Below are 16431 nucleotides of genomic sequence, written 5' to 3'. Positions count from 1 at the left end.
ATGTCCATCTCATGCTTCTTTGGTTAGCTGAGAGTGGCCACGCATGCCGTGGATGGTCCTGGGGTTTTCAGGTCTCGTGGAGAAAACCATCCGTCTGTGGAGGCAAACCCATGTCAACTCGCAACCTATGCATTCAACGTTCCCACCCTCAATCCACCAAATTCCAAGACATAGAGAGCCCGCTACATGCTTTCAAACTATTTCTCATCTAGTGGATCACTGGTTAAATCTTTTATGTAAATAAATAGAAATGTTTTGTCATCTGGACTTGCAGCGCTGAACTAAAAATTACCTTCAGACAGTTGAACCATCTTTGGGGCGAATGTTAGTGAGGGCAGTGGTGGCCGCTTGTCTGTCAGAGATACCCAGAGGAGGGTTCTGGTTTGGCTTTCAGTAGATTTTAATGATAAAGCAATCAATGGAACAGCACTCTTTAAAAAAAAAAATCTCTCAACTGCCTATGTTGTCAGTGAGAGTCCCAAGAAGTGAATAAAATAGTTTGGTTTCATCTGCTGCCTGGTGGGCTCTCTCGTGGAAAGGCAGTTCTCCGCCGTGGGTTCTTAGGTGAGCACGGCCACCACCCCGCTGACCTCAGCCGAGCAAGTGAGGTGGTAGATAGGAAATAGCTTGGGCACTGGAGAGGGCACGGGGTCCCCCTCTAACACGTAGCATTTTACTATTAATTCATTTAAATAATACTGAATACTGTTTATCAAATCAATTCGAGAAGGGTCTCCAGCCCTACTGCCCCAGCTGCTAGAAAGACACCTTAGGTCCTCGTATCTTCCACTCACCTCTAGACCGTGATCAGGCACCGGAGGAGGTGTTGGCAGTGGCTCAGCTCCATGCCTGCTCCCTGTCCCCTTGACAGCTTTGCAGCCCCAGGCAAAGCGCGTTCAGTTGCCCGGATCCGACCGGCTGCAGCTGGCGGGGCCTGCCGGCCTCCATGCAGCTGGGGCCCCAGGCGCCTCAAGGTCAGGACCACTGCCCTCAGCCTCTCCGCTAGGTCTAGGTCGGGCGTGGGGGTTCTCAGACTCACGGTTCCCTGGAGCACCCTTCACCGGGTCCCGTCCCAGAGGCCCTTGAGACAGCACAGCCAGCTGCGCAGTCGGTGACCTGAGCAGCCGCCCGGGACCTCCGCCCGCAGGCGGCCCGCGCTCCGCTTCTTGGTCTGCGGTCAGCACCTGGAAGTTCTCAGTACGTTTCCCCCAGGCCCCGCGGGGCCAGCCAGGGCGGTCAGCGTCCCGATGGAGCTGGACAATTTGCATTTCCAGCAAGCACCCCGGGGCCGAGTCCCCCACCTCGTCCTCTTGCCCCCAGCCCCGGCCCAGGGACGGCGGGCGGCCTCGGCGCCCAGTCCCCGCGCCTGGGGGCTAAGCCAGCGAGGCGTCGCCCGAAGCCCTTGCAGCCCCGCGGGCCCCAGGCCAGAGGCGGGTCACCGACGCAGCCGCGGCTCAGGGCGCGGGGACCTCCCACGCCGAGCCGGGCGCCCGCCGCTCCTGTCCGTGCACCGCATGTTGGCCGAGCCCGCGCCCCCGCGCCCCCCCCCCCCCGTGCGTGTTCTTTAGGACACGGGACCGAGACACGGGCGGAGTAATTGGGGTCTCGGGAGTGGGAATGCCACCAGCTGTGCAACAGTTCCCGGGAGGGGGGGGCAACAAAGCAGTCACCCGGGAGCTCTTCTTGTTGGCCCAGGTGCCTGTCCCGGGGACACCGCACATTTGCTTTAATGACCCGGGAAACCGGTCAACTAAACGGAACAATGGGCGCTGGCCCAGGCGTGTAACTCCTAGGCCTGGTCGGAACCCTGAGTCCAAGCCGAGCTCCCTGTTTGACACATTCAGTTCTTATTGTCTTTCTTTCTTTTTTTTTTTATAAAAGAAAATGTTATTTATTTATTCATGGGAGACCCAGAGAGAGAGAGACCCAGGCAGAGGGAGAAGCAGGCTCCATGCAGGGAGCCCGAGGCAGGATTCGATACCAGGACCCCAGGGTCACGGCCTGAGCCCAAGGCAGATGCTCCACGGCTGAGTCACCCCCGCCCCTGCCGCCGCCGGGTGCCTCGGTGTTTCTTGTTTTCATAGCAAAGTTTCCTCAACCAGAGTCAAATTCACAATGACAGACAAGTGTCCATGTGTTCTGCTTTCTGTTTCCCCCCACTAGAATTGGGGAGAATTTACCTCCCCCTTTAATTACATATGGAGGTCAAATAGCATCCCCCCCTCCTACCCAAAGCAAACTTTCCAGCAGAAAAGTCCTTTTATTTTTCCTTCCTTCACTGGAAGCCTAATGTTTCTGGAAAGTCACCCTCATGGCTGTTGTCTGCCTCTTTCCCATAAGATTGCCATCGGGTTAAAGAGGAGACAAGGAAAGGACTTATTTACTCCATGTGGCTTAGAAATTTCCTCAGCAAGAAGTGCTGGAGCCCCTGACTGCGTCAGGGACAAGCGAGCCGTATGGCAGAGGTTGGAATGCTTTCCTCGGGGACACTCAGCCCCAGGAGACCCCCCGGAGACCCGGGCCTAGGCTGGGTCCCCATGAGTGCCCACCCCCGGTGCCGCATGCACACAGCCACCTAGTCAGGAACAGATGGTTCCGGCACGTGCTTCCCTGCTTTAGGATCCCCAAGGACTTGTGTCATAGAATTAGACCAGAAGAAAGCAGAGACTAGGAAAGAGAAGTGAAGCTGCGTTGCGGGGGGCGGGGGGGGGGAGACAAAAATGGGTTCTGGAACTTTTAATCTGTGATCATTTCCCTTTAAGATGTCAGGGCCACTGTTTTGAGGAAGGTAGAAAATACAGATGTTCCCAGGTAAGACTTCCAACAGTCTTTTCATGTTCCTGACGTCCTCATGTTCCTGTCCCTCTCACATTTTCACTGTTCTGTTGCTGTGACAACTCGTGCACATGTAAAACGTAGTGGATATGCTAATTAGCCTGTTCTGGATCAATTTGTGAAAGCTCTAGTGCCTTGTAGAGTCATTTCCGGAATATTAGAGTACAGTGGACTCTAGTGATGGTCATAGATTTTTCTTGTGGGCCTCTGCACGCCAAACTGTTATTCCCACCAGAAGCATCATCGTCCTCATCCTCATCCTCATCGCCGTCGTCATCATCACGGGAAAGATGGATTTACTCTCATGAAGTATTTGATTTTTTCATACTAAGGATGTGGGTGGGGGAGGAAACGCTCACAAAGCCATCACCAACCTCATATAAAGTCGCGATCAGAGTTTCAGGTGAATGACTTTAAATTCAGGACACGGAGGGACGCAAGCGAATGACCCACGAGTTGTGCCTCGCTTAACACGTAGTGGGCGTCAGGCTTTAGTTTTCCGATGCAGCGGGATTGGCGCAGCAGGCATTTCAGGGCTGCCCCGTGGGGATCGCAGGGATCCGGGTCTGGCCCATCCTCCCCCGCCCTCCGCCTGGAAGGTTCCTGTCACAACTGTTGCCTTTCACTGCCCTCTGCTGGCCTTGCCGTGGAAGCGCTTCCACGCTTGGCTGTACCAGCCTGCGAACAGCAACCCCGAGGGTCTTTCCGTTGCAGCCCCCGTGCCCATGCATTCTCCTCCTGTCATTTGTGTGGCGGTCGTGTGGTTTGCATCTGGTCACCAAGTGTGAACATACTCACGCCCTTGCAATTGTCTCCTTGCATTAGAAGCCCTGACATGTTGCGATCGGAAGTTTCCTTTTCTGTGGGAGGAAGGCACTCATCCACCGACTCCAACAAGGCCTCCAGCGGAGACCTCTCCCCCTATGACAACAACTCCCCAGTGCTGTCTGAGCGCTCCTTGCTGGCTATGCAAGAGGATGTGGCCCCGGGGGGCTCAGAGAAGCTTTACAAAGGGCCGGAGCAGTATGTACTGGTGAGCCACTTGCCATCGTCGAAATCAAGGGAGAGTTCTCCTGGACCAAGGCTTGGCAAAGGTGAGTGGCGCCCGCAGGCGCTGGCCCGATCACTAACTCCCATTGTAGGTGGCATGGTGCGGGCCCGGGGACCCTCTCATCATCTCTTCCTCGTGTCACATTTCTGTAACTCTGTGACACCTCCTGAGTCCTGTCCCAGGAAGAGGAAGGTGTGGGGTGAGCTCAGTCATGGTCTTGGAGGGTCCCCGCCGTCCCGGGCATCTGGGAAGCAGTCTCACGCCCCGAGAGCCTCCTTCCCCAAGCGTCTGAGCAACTTGCTGTGTCCTGGCCAGCGAGTTTGGATGCACATTTGCTAGACTAACATGTCACCCAGTTATTGCTTTCACTTTTATTAAGAGAACAAGCTGAACCCACTGTCTAAGGGGACATTGCGTTCCAATGTTCCAAAGAGGCCTCCATGGGCCATGAAGATTTTTTAGCAAAATAAGCGTTCCGTGGTCAGATACATTAGGAGAACCCTGGGCTAGCCAAGCTAATGGTTTCTCGATTGCACAATTTCTCCAACTTTTTAAAGTGCTAATGGGCACCATTAATTTGCAAAATGGAAGGGAGAGTGTGATTTGCACTTAACCCCAAATTTATTTGAGCACCGAATGTTTGGTTCTGCACTTTCCCTCCACAGAGCAATTCCTTAGTGCCAGGACCAGGCAGGATGCTCTGAGTAATAAGTGGAAGACACAGCACAAAGTCTTGCTCTTTTATCCTGCATGTATAACTTAATCCAAAGAGACACCCCGAAAGGGCTGTGTTTTTTGCTGGAGTTTGTTTTGTTTTGTTGGTGTTTTAAAATCATAGCATGTTTATTTTTATTTTACAAGGATTCATGTCAAAAAACTAATTCTAAAAACTTGTAAGGAAAATAGTAACCCATGTTCCCTTCGAGCATAAAATCTATTTTTAAAATGTGAAACTTTTAAAAAAAAATAAAATAAAATGTGAAACTGATTTTTCCTGGTCCTCGTCCGGATGCATCCCTAAGTTTATATATTTGTTTTCAAAGCATAGCTACTTTCGAATTAAGCTTATTTTATGTAAAATCGTATCATTAGCATTTGCCATTTTGCTGACATTCTTCATGGCCACTACATGTTCCCGTTAAATCGGTGCATCATAGATTTCTAACTATTCCCTTTCTGATGTATATAAATGCTTTCTGATTTTTTTCCATCTTTTAAATTGAAGTTCGATTTGCCAACATATTGTATAACACCCAGTGCTCATCTTCAGTGCCCATCACCCAGTCACCCCATCTCCTCTAATTTTTGCTCTTTTAAATTAGTGACAAATTTCCTGTATCTAATATTCTCTGCAATGACAACAACAACAAAAAGACACTCTGAAGAGAATTTTGGTGTCACATGGCATGTTTGGGTTTCTAAATACAAATTCAAAGAGAGATTATTAGACCACCTACCACTCAGAAAGCTTGATTCTTTCTCCCCAGGACAGTGTGTTGGCTTCACAGTTTCTTAGCAGGTAGGCTAAGAAACACATTAGCTCTAATTTATTAGCAGGTAGACGAAAGCACATGTTCGCTCTGTCTGATTATCTTGGCCAACTTGAATTGAACACTGTGGTCCTCAATTTTGTATCCCAGGAGACATATGACAATGTCTGGAGGCCTGTGGGGCTGTCACAACCCAAGAGGGGGTGCTCCTGGTATGTAGACGGTAAAGCCCAGGCCTGCTGCTCAGCATCCCGCAGAACACAGGACGGCCCCACACAGACAAGGATCCGGCCCCAAATGTCACTGGTGCTGGGGCTGAGCAATCCTATCTAACCAGAGCCTTCTCCCTGGAAATAACCTCACTCGGAGGGAACTAGAGACAGGCCGTTTTAGGATAACCTGACCAGAGCACTAGATTTGGAGTCAGTAACCGTGCTGCCACTTTCAATCTGCAGGACCTAATGTGAAAGATTGAGGTTTCTGGAGTCCTGTTTCTTCCTTGGATAAAAACGAAGGAGACAGCTGTATTAATTCTTAGAGTTTGGGGTGCCTGGGCGGCTCAGCGGTTGAGCCTCTGCCTTCGGCTTAGGACATGACCCTGGGGTCCTGGGTTCGAGTCTCACCTCGGGCTCCCCACATGGAGCCTGCTTCTCCCTCTGCCTGTGTCTGCCTCTCTCTCTGTGTGTGTCTCTCATGAATAAATGAAATATTTTTAAAAATTCTTAATCAGCTAATCCAGGCAAAGTCCTCAACACAGAACTTGGCAGGTAGTAAGCGCTCGCCAGTAACCACAACCTGCAGAGCGGTTCTCACCTGCCCCCTCCAGACTGGCCCCGGGGAAGCAGCCGGTAGACGGGCGCGTCAAGCGACACTCATTGCGATCGCCTCACGGGCTCGTCGTGAGGCCTCCGGGAGGCAGAGAGGATGCCCTTGCTCCGTAAACATGTGGGCGAAGACAGGCAGGGATGCGTGTGTGGATGCCAGCAGCGGGGGGTTCCTGGGGGTGGGCTAGACACAGGGACTCTAACTACTTGAGGTCCCTCGGCCTCTTAGCACGATCGGAGCTGCTGTCTCCCGTCACCACTGTTCGTCCCCCGTCACTGCTCTGACACATGACACGTTTAGTGGTTTCAAACACACGCCTTTATTACCTTAGGGCTCTGGACTTCAGAAATCCAAAACAGGTCCACAGGGCTGCGACCTTTTGGGAGGCTCTAAGGAACAATCTGTTTCCTTGCTTTTTCCAGCTTCTAGAGGCCACCTGTGTTCTTTGGCTCATGGCCCTTCCTCCATCTATAAAGCCAGCAGCGTAACATCTTCTCTTCCACCTCCCCCTTATCAGGACCCTTGTGACTTCCCACCCAGATAATCCAGGATCATCTTCTCATCTTGAGACCCATAATTTTTTTTAAGATTTTATTTATTTTCTCATGAGAGACAGAGAGAGAGGCAGAGACACAGGCAGAGGGAGAAGCAGGCTCCCCACAGGGAGCCCGATGTGGGACTCGATCCCGGGACCCCGAGATCATCCCCTGAGCCGAAGGCAGACGCTCAACCACTGAGCCACCCAGAGGCCCCTTAAAACCCATAATTTAACCACATCTCTAAAGTCCGTTTGGCATAGAACATCTTTTACGGGTTCTGAGGATCCTGCCACAGACATCTTTGGGGGCCCTTATTCTGGGTACCACACCATTATAGAGAGAGCCTTTCTGTAAATCCCAAATGTAATAAGCTCCCCCCCACCGGAAGGCACGTATGCATCATATCCTGTCTTGTATCCACCACAATCTTGAATGTGGTACTGTGTTACAAAAATATTTGTTTACTGATTTTTGCTCTTTACTTTTCATTGTGAGTGACATACCTCCCTCCGTATACTTTTTCCTAGGTATGTCGGAGGAGCCTTTCAATATCTGGGGAACTTGGCATTCAACATTAAAAAGTGGTTCCAAAGACCCAGGAATGACAGGTGATGTATTATCTTTTAAAGACCATTTATTGCATTTGCTTTTTAAATTAATTTTCTTTAACTTTTGCCTTACTGTCATCTTACGTACTTGTCAAATATTACCTAGAAAATGCTGAAACTAGGGGGGGAAACAGATAAAACTATACTTAGTCCTTCTGCCAAAATACGTCAACCTTTGGCTATCTTTCACTTCACTTCCTTTGCAAGAGTTTTTAAACGTAGCTACCGTCATTCTGTCCGTGCAACTTTATATTCTCTGTGTAACTTGCATTTCTCAGTTACTTGCCATTATTATTGCTAAGGGCCACGTAGTACTCCAGAGTGCAGATTCATAGCTTACAACCCATTTTTTTTTTTTTGGTCATTGTTTTTATAATAAGTTACACTGTCAGGAACCTCTTGCACATGTTTTTTGTTGTGTATCTTCAGTGATTAATAGATTCACAACGTTTTGGAAAGCAAGTCACAAATCCAGAATAGGGCAGGGGGCCAAAGTTATGCACCGTATCAAGCATCCAGGGGTACAGGTCACCTCGGTGGGCTGGCTTGTGCTCTGCGCGCTGCAGACGGCCGGGGCGTCTCATTGGGCCGTGCATGGTGCTATGGTCCCGTCGGTATTGCGGATCATTGGGTTTGCATTTTTGCTAATTTGAAAACAAAATGGGGGGCACCTGGGTGACCCAGTCAGTGAAGTGTTTGCCTTTGGCTCAGGCAGTGATCCCGGGGTCCTGGGATCGAGTCCCACATCGGGCTCCCCCCTCAGGGAGCCTGCCTCTCCCTCTGCCTGTGTCTCTGCCTCTCTCTCTGTGTCCCTCATGAGTAAATAAATGCAATCTTAAAAAAAAAATCTAGGTTGACAGCCGACCTGTCAGCCTAGACATCTGTACGCGGAGCTGCTCCACGAATCGTGCCAGTAGCCAGAGCGTTGTCATTTCTTTTACTAGGGGATAGTCTACCTTGGGCAGTGGCTTGAAGAGTGTCCTGTGCCTTTTCCATTCTGGAAGCTGGCGGTGGAAGGGAATAACAGGACACGGCCCAACAGGGACTCTCCGAACTAACTCCATCTCCCGCCCTTCTCTCTGGCTTCCAGGTTCCTATGGAGACATTTTTGAAAGCAGCTCCCTACGCCCGGGGCCGTGCTCCCTCTCTCAAGGGAACCTGTCCCCGAACTGGCCCCGGTGGCAGGGGAGCCCCCCAGAACTGGAAAGTGGCACGCAGGCCATCCGGAGGACTCAGACCACGGCCACCGTGGGGGGGTGCGGGGCCTGCCCTCCGGGGTCCCGCGTGTGCAGCACGCCCCACATCCGGGGCGGCAGAAGGTCGGAGCAGGCCGCACCCAAGGCAGAGCAGTACTTGACTCTGAGCAGCGCCGAAGACCTCACCGAGAGTGAGCTGGATGTGGCCTGGCTGCAGAGCAGAGCCAAGCCTTCGCACCAGAGACCTCTCGAGAGTGAGAAGCATGACAAGAGGCCTCCTCCTCCTTATCCTGGTCCAGGGAAGCCAGCTTTGGCCTCTTCCCACCAGCCTGCAGAGCCACTGTTGTGGAGGCCTCAGAGGCCCGAAGAAGGTTCCAGAACAGCTTTGGAAGAGGGAAGCCAAACAGCTGAGCGAGAGCATCAGGCCGCTGAGCAGAAACTGAGCAGTGCCTACTCCAGTTCCGCCAGCGACCAGAACAGTAAGACTTTGGGTGAACCCAACTGGCTCGATTGGCAGAGGGAGCGGTGGCAAATCTGGGAGCTCTTATCGACCGACAACCCCGATGCCCTTCCGGAAACGCTGGTATGAGCCCACCCAAGCTTGCGCCCCCACATCCCAAACAGCCTTCTCTCACTCAGTAGGGAAAAAAGTTGGTGTTGGACAATTGGACACTTACTTAGCTTTCTTCTTTAACACTTAAAAAAAAATCACACAGGAGAAACCCAGTTCACTTAAAGATATAGAGCACTCGTACCCTGGCCATTTATAATACAGTTCTATTGCATAGCCAGCCGTAGGACAAAACAAAAACAAAAAAGGATGGTGATATCCAATCTATTAACTATTCACGTTGGCTCTGTAGAAGATACAACTCTCGCTTCTATATAGCTTAGTCGTATTTATGTGACTTCAGTTTTGACTGTTGTATATTCTGTAACAGATTATGTATGATAATCATATATGTTATATTCACAGAAACAGAAAGAACAATTTTTTTTAAATCACTTCACTTATAGTAAGTAACGAGATTCTATAGAACGTTCTAGAATATGCACAAGCAGGTTTCTGTGCTTTTGCCATAGCTTTTTAAGTGAAGACAGCCCTTCCTTCAATGCTTAGGGGAAAACACTAACAAGACAAACAAAACAGAATATGCCAAGCCATATTTTTATATAGTAGTGAGATACAGAAAAACATGTAGTCACCGAACGCTTTTTCTTATTGAATATGTTTTAAGGAAAATGTTGAATTTGATACATTATGGAATATATTTTTAGAGTCTGTTTAGAAAGGATTCAGTTAATCAAACAAGAGAAAGGCCGTGCCTAACAAAGAAAGAATAATTAAGAAGTTCCCATCTTAGATCAAATTCAGTTTTATAGAGACCATATATAATATATATTTATAATGTATAATTTTTATGTATTTTTCAAAACCACAAACTGGAACCCAACTATAAAGTGTTTAAGCATCCAAACAGAGAATTCAAATTACAGAACCAAGTTTTTCCTTTTGCCCCGTAGTCAGTATTACCCAAATTTTATGCGATGCTTTGTGAAGTAAGTCATGTTTGGAAAAAAACTACAGCTTTGTATTTACATCGTGCCAAAAGCTGAAGACTTGTTTTCTTCCGTAATTTTGTGTGTGTATCTACAATGCTCCTACCAGCCTATCAGCAGTTTCAAGTTTTTCAACCGCAAAACCAATTCTGACCAGCAGGTGGCGATTCGCTTCAGTGTTTCGAGATTTTTTTTTTTCCACTTCATAAGGGAATGTGTATTATAGAAAAAGATTTTTTTTTTTAATGAAACATGCTACTCTTAATTCTCATGTCGACAGTGACATTTTCAGTGGTGTTTCTTAAAGTTCTATCTTGTGCCATGATGAATAAAAAGTTAAACAAAGGCTTTGTTCCCTGGCATTAAATCTTGTGACTGAGGCGCTCCCCACTCGGTTCCAGACGTGCACCTCGCTCCCCGCAAGGGCAGGTGCGCTGCAGGCGGACGGAGCACGCGCAGCCGGAGAGCCCTGGGCCGCGCGGGGTGTGGGGATGCACTGGCGCGCCCGGAACTTCATGATGATTGTTCGGTGCAGTGACGGCTGACTGTCCTTCCGTTGAAACTCAGCGTCCTGGAGGACGCACACAGGCCCTGTAGGGCACGTGGGTCCTGAAGACCCTAGATGCTTCTTTGTTTCAGGGCCAAGATAAGGAGGTCCAGACGCGGTCTCCCTGGTCTCTTTCTGGGCGCACGAAGGGGCCGCCTTCAGGCTGTGCCTCCGCTGGGGCCCAGGAAGGATTTGCCCACCAGGCCCCGGTTCGCCCCGGTTCTCCCCAGTTCTCCCCGGCTGCCCACACCCGCCCGCGGCCACAGGCTCTACACAAACACTGCTTGATTGTGGATCGCAAGTGGCTTTTCGGTGCCAGCCCCTCTCCTCCTAGTCCTGCTCCCTGTGTAAACACACAGACTTGGAGCCTGACATCATCTGCCCGGTTTTTTCCCCCCACTCAGGACTCAACTGCCACGTGTGGGACCCTCCTCCACCCGGCTCTTGCCCTCCTGGGCCTATTTTTTTTAAAACCTCCAGACCAAATGGCCCTGATGGTTGGCGTCTGTGACACAAAGGGTAACGACAGGTCTGTCTGTTGATAGGTCTAGAAAAAAACAGGGCTCAGGGTGTCCTTTATTTTTTTTTTTTCAGGGTGTCCTTTAAATAATTAAACTCGTGTGTGTGTGCGCGTGTGTGTGTGTGTGTGCATGTGTGATGAACAGCATTCACTCCCCCTTTCTCTTTGTGGGGCTGACCCAGTGGCTGTAGCTTTAGCTTCATCAGTGAAAGCTAGGTTTTTGGATGCCCTTATGTTGAAAATACGCTGTTTTAAGACACACACGTGTAAGACCTAAGGACCTGAGTGGAAATTGAAGTAATCTAGAATGCTTATAAATGAGACAGTACCCAACAAGCAAAACATAAAACTCAAACTCTCCGTGGTTGGGCAAAGCCACGTAGCAGGCCGCTCGCTCCCTGGTCCGCCGAGCAGAGCGTGCCTACGAGCAGGAGGAGGCTCGGGTGCCCCGATGTCTCCGCATCTCTGAACACTCACTCACCGTGGGTCTCTGGCAGCGGGGCCAGAATGACGGTGGCAGAAACGGCCAAACGTGAATTTGTCTTGATCCATCTAAGTGGCTATTAACATCTACATTTGTTGTGGTTTTGTATAGGAAAAAAAAAATCTCTTGTCCCCATGGCGTTGGGGCAAATGAAGAAAATTCTAAATAAGCCCAGCTTGCTTCTTTTCTCACACACGCTTTGCCACACATGTGCTTGGCAGAGGGACAGCGTTGAATGAAAGGTAAGGAGACGCCGGAACAACGTCCAGGCCTGTGGCACAGTCGCTGATAAGCAGATGGGGGTGGGGGGGACACTCTGAGGAACAGGGAGGAAAGGAAGTGGCTGGAAGAGAGGCCCACGGAGGTTAAGGCAGGACCCCAGCTCGGCCAGACAGGATTTTAAAACAGGACTAAATCAGCAGCAAATGTTCAAGAGAAAACTGCAAAGCAAATGAAAATTCCAGTAACGCTTGAGAATGTTCCACCAGTTGAGGCAACAGACGGTGATGGGGGAGATGGGAGACGGCAGGGGGTACGTCCCTGCCCAGTGAGGCCCGCGTGCACCCAGGCACATGCAGCTCCGGCCCCGGAGGTTGCAGAAGGGTCAGGAGATCCTCAAAACTGCCCTCAGGCAACATGGGTTCGGCCCAGAGTGACCAGCCGGTCCCCAGTTGCCCAGGACGTGCCAGGTTCAACGGTAAAGCCCCACGTCCCGGGGCCCAGGCCAGCGCTGAGCCGGCGGGGAGAGGGTGCTGGGGGGGGGGGGCGCTACCTTGGCAGCTCTTGGGTAGGGCCGCCAGATAAGCTGGAGGACCCTCAGTGCAGCTGTCACATAAATGGGTGCTTGTGTGTGAGTGGAAGTATGTCCTGGGCCATATCTGAGATGTACTTGCATTAAAGAAAAAAAAGACTTCTGGCCCCAGATACGACCGGGACATACCTACAGTGAGAAGGACCCAAAAGTCATTAATTGTCTGACAATCTGCTAAGTCTGACCACCCGCATCTGCAGCTTTGACATCACACCCGGTCCCCCGTGGCGTGACATGGCCCCTGAATATGGCACGGAGCTCGCCAGCCCCGCGGGGCCACCTGCGCGCCTCGACTCCCCGCAGGCTGCCTCTCGCCTGGGTCTCCCGTGGCTGCGGCCGCACGGGGCCGTGGGTTCCCTTCGGCTCCCTCCTCCCCGCCCCCCCCCCCCCCGTGGTCTGTGATCCACACCTGTCTCAGGTGCTCCCCTGCTTAAGAACCACGGAGGGCCTCCCGCCCACGTCCACGCTCCTCCCGAGAACACCGGAGCGCCACACGACCCAGCCCAAGCTCCCCTGCGCCCACCGGCCCTGCCCGCCCCGGGGACACCCGCTCGCCCCTCTGTTCCGGGCGCTCGGGTGCTCCCCTCCGCTTTCCCTATTCCCCCGAAGCCTCCCCGGCTAACGGCTAACGGCAGCTTGAGGCTTCCCCTCCCACGGACGCCAAGTCAGGAAGCCTTCGGGCACTTGGCGCACTTTGCAGGTGTCGCTGTGCACGTGGCTTATCTGGAGGCGCCCCCCCCCCTCCGCCCCATCCTCCACCGCAGGGCCTGTGTGCGCGGCTGGCCTTTGCTAGACGCTGGCCGAGCGCACGCGTGTGCACAGGCTCGAGCGGTTCACCCGGAGAAAACGCCCGAGACCGCCGACCGCCCTGCAGGTGCAGAGATACAGGCCTGTCTTCCAAACAAAACGGCTTTGGAAGAACCGGGGCGGCAGCCTGGGGAGAAGCTGCGGCAAGCACAGACACCCTGTCTCCTAACCAGCCACGCCCTGCGTAGACGCGGAGCCCAGCTCTGTAAAATCTGGGACGGAGAGGGCGGGGGGAGGGCTCAGATATGTTGCCTTTCCATTCTTTTTTTTTTTTTTAGATTTTATTTATTTATTCATGAGAGACACAGAGAGAGGCAGAGACACAGGCAGAGGGAGAAGCAGGCTCCCTGCGGGGAGCCCAACGTGGGACTCGATCCTGGGACCCCAGGGTCACGCCCTGAGCAGAAGGCAGACGCTCAACTGCTGAGCCCCCAGACGGCCGGCCCTTGCCTTTCCATTCTTAAGAAAAAAGATTTAGTAGGAAACGTGGCCAGTAAATGTACATTTGCATGCTCCGTGGTGGGTGCTTGCTTAATGATGGAAAGAACGATGACCTCCCAAAGGGCGGGCTTCGGGGTCGGAGAGGCCAGGGGCCGAGTCCTGGCTTTGTCACCCATGAGCTGGGGGACCTCGGGCCAGCCCCATCACTTCCCTGACTCTCCGCTTGCTCAGGGCCGAACAAGGCCCAGTCCTCAGGATTGTCCCCGGGGCTAAGGGGGAAACAGCCGAGAGCAGCGCTGAATTCATACTCCACGGGTCGCAGCGAATTGGCTCCCGCGTGAGATCACCTGGGAAGACGCAAACTGGGACCCTGTGCCGCGGAACGCACGTGCTGTTAACTAACGGTCAGCGACTCCATCGGCTCGAGGGCAAGTGTGTTCCTCGGCAACCCATTCAACCCCCGCCAGCAACAGGCAGGAACCATGACTATCCTCTCTTGCCAGGGGGCGCAGGTGGCTCAGAGCGGCGTCAGATGTGTTGACCCAGGTCACACAACTACAGGGTGGCAGGAGCAGGATTGGGGGATTTGGTGGGGGGCCATCCAGTTGTGCCAACCTGCCATGTGGATAATTCAGAGTGGCGTGAACAAAGCTCTGTGGCCCTCGGAGCCCTGGCCTCTTTCATGAAGGACAGGGGCTCAGCCGGACCCTCCGCAGGGGAGGGGCTCCTGCGTCTGGGATGACAGCTGAGTGGAAAGGGGGACACGCCCTCCGATGCGCGCTGGTGGTGCTGGGAGGAAGCCGTCATTTGTTCGCATACAAGTAAGTTGCCCACATTTGCTCAGAGGCTGTAGAGGACGAAACACCTTTCCTCCTACCCTTTTAGGTGTCCTTACCGGGGCCTGTGAACTAAACTAGCAAGAGACCCCTTAGGAGGACAACAGGCTTCATCTCCTGTGCATGATGGGAGCCAGCAAGAGAGTAGCGGGCTCCCTAAGGGGCTAGAGTCAGAGGGTTACATATCTAACCTCGTAGAGAGAAGCTGGGAGAAACGGCTTCCATGAGAAAAACGGGTTTTGGGGAGAAAGGGTGGGAGAAAAGAAGGCTTGTGAAGATCGTCCAGGTAGGAGTGATTTTCCCATCTCCCTCAGGACCATCAAACTCCTCTGGAGAAGAGACTCGCGGTGGCTTCGTTGCCAAGGAGCTGCCGCTCTCAGGTGCGGGACCTCTGAGGTTTGCATCGGCACCGGTTGGATGGCAAATGCCATCCTCGGGACGAAGGCCTTCTGCCAACGTGGGGTTCCAGCGGGTCTCCACGGCAGGAGTTAGAGAAGGAGTTAGAGACCTGCTCCTTCCCGCAAGAGACAAACAGGTTGGGGCAGCGTCGGAGCCTCCTTACGTCCAGTGACTCTGCTTGGGAGAGCCAGGCTGGAGGGGGACACGAGGGCAGTGAGCCACCCTGCCCCCTCCCCTCCCACCAGGTTTGTCCTCGCCCAACATGGATCCACGGCCCGCTCTCTGCGTGTGGCAGCGGCGCCACGTCATCCTTCCTAGGCCCACCTCATCCATCTACCAGTCCCCTTCCTGTTTTTTTCTTTTTTTAAAAAGATGTTCTTTATTCTTTTTTAAAAAAATATTTATGATATATATAGAGAGAGAGATTGAGAAGGGCAGAGACAGAGGCAGGCTCCATGCTGGGAGCCCGACGTGGGACTCGATCCCGGGTCTCCAGGATCGCACCCTGGGCTGAAGGCGGCGCTAAACCCCTGAGCCACCCAGGGATCCCCTTATTTATTTATTCATGAGAGACACAGACAGAGGCAGAGACACAGGGAGAGGGAGAAGAGGCTCCCCGCGGGCCACCATGCGAGAGTTGATCCCGGGAATCCAGGATCCCGCCCTGAGCCCCCCAGGTGTCCCCTTGGCTGGCCTTTTATAGAGAACCTGACTGGGGAGTTGATGGCCTTGAGATTTCTTGTGCCGTCTTGAGTGAATGACATAGGGCTTTTTGGGTCTGGTGAGTCTCTGATTACTTGGTAGACGTCAGAGGAAGACACTCCCTAACACTTGGGGCCAGGAGGCCCGATCTACTACCTTCTCTCTGGTTTTGTTGCATCTGGGTGTCCCTGGGATTTCCGGGAGCCAGGTTCTGGGGACTTCCCCTTATCTTTCCCCGCCTAGCCCTGTCCCTTACCCAAGGACACAGGGAGCCACAGCTTAGATTTGGGAGCACGGGAGCCTAATCATAACCTTCATTTTTCTCTGGTGGGACTTGCGTTTTAAATAAACCAAACGTCTACCCTGCCACGTTTCTAGTTTTCAAAAGGTCAAAGACTGCTACGTGCCTTGTTCCTTGATCTTAAATAATAGGAGCCTGCTGCGAGCAAGCACACCAGTGCCTGCTAATCCTTCCATGAACCCCAAACAGGAAGGGCCCCTGCTGTGCCCCCAGGGCGCACTGATTTCTTTACTGAGTCACCAAAGCAGTTGGTGGGAGATGTGGGTGGAGGGCACCCCGCGTGTAGTATGTCTTAGGGCTTCTTTTATGCCCAGCCTCCCCCTTGAACCATCCTTTCCTTGTTGATGATGATGAGCTGATGGCTGACACTCGTGGAGCAAGCCCCCCACCCCAGGGCTGCACAACTCTCACAGGTGGGCGCTACCGTGACTGTGTGCCCCCCCCATCCCTAGGATGGTGGTATGAGGAGGTGGGGCCTT

The 16431-nt window shown here is 52.5% G+C and overlaps 1 protein-coding gene across 4 annotated transcripts in view; it reads left to right on the top strand.

The window, feature by feature from the left end:
- Positions 1–10450, top strand: part of ARHGAP6 (Rho GTPase activating protein 6) — a 484849-nt gene extending 474399 nt beyond the window's left edge. For all 4 annotated transcript variants that reach the window (XM_038586811.1, XM_038586813.1, XM_038586812.1 and 1 more), the window contains exons 11-13: positions 3661–3929; positions 7268–7348; positions 8439–10450. In XM_038586811.1, coding sequence (XP_038442739.1) covers positions 3661–3929; positions 7268–7348; positions 8439–9133 — 1045 coding nt within the window. In that variant the 3' untranslated portion in view covers positions 9134–10450. The remainder of the gene's footprint in view (positions 1–3660; positions 3930–7267; positions 7349–8438) is intronic.
- Positions 10451–16431: the final 5981 nt, after the last annotated feature.

This window comes from Canis lupus, chromosome X (genome assembly GCF_011100685.1).
Source record: "Canis lupus familiaris isolate Mischka breed German Shepherd chromosome X, alternate assembly UU_Cfam_GSD_1.0, whole genome shotgun sequence".
Classification (NCBI taxonomy): domain Eukaryota; kingdom Metazoa; phylum Chordata; class Mammalia; order Carnivora; family Canidae; genus Canis; species Canis lupus.
The sequence above is the reverse complement of the archived record's forward strand: the minus strand, read 5'-3'. Positions and strand labels throughout refer to the sequence as shown.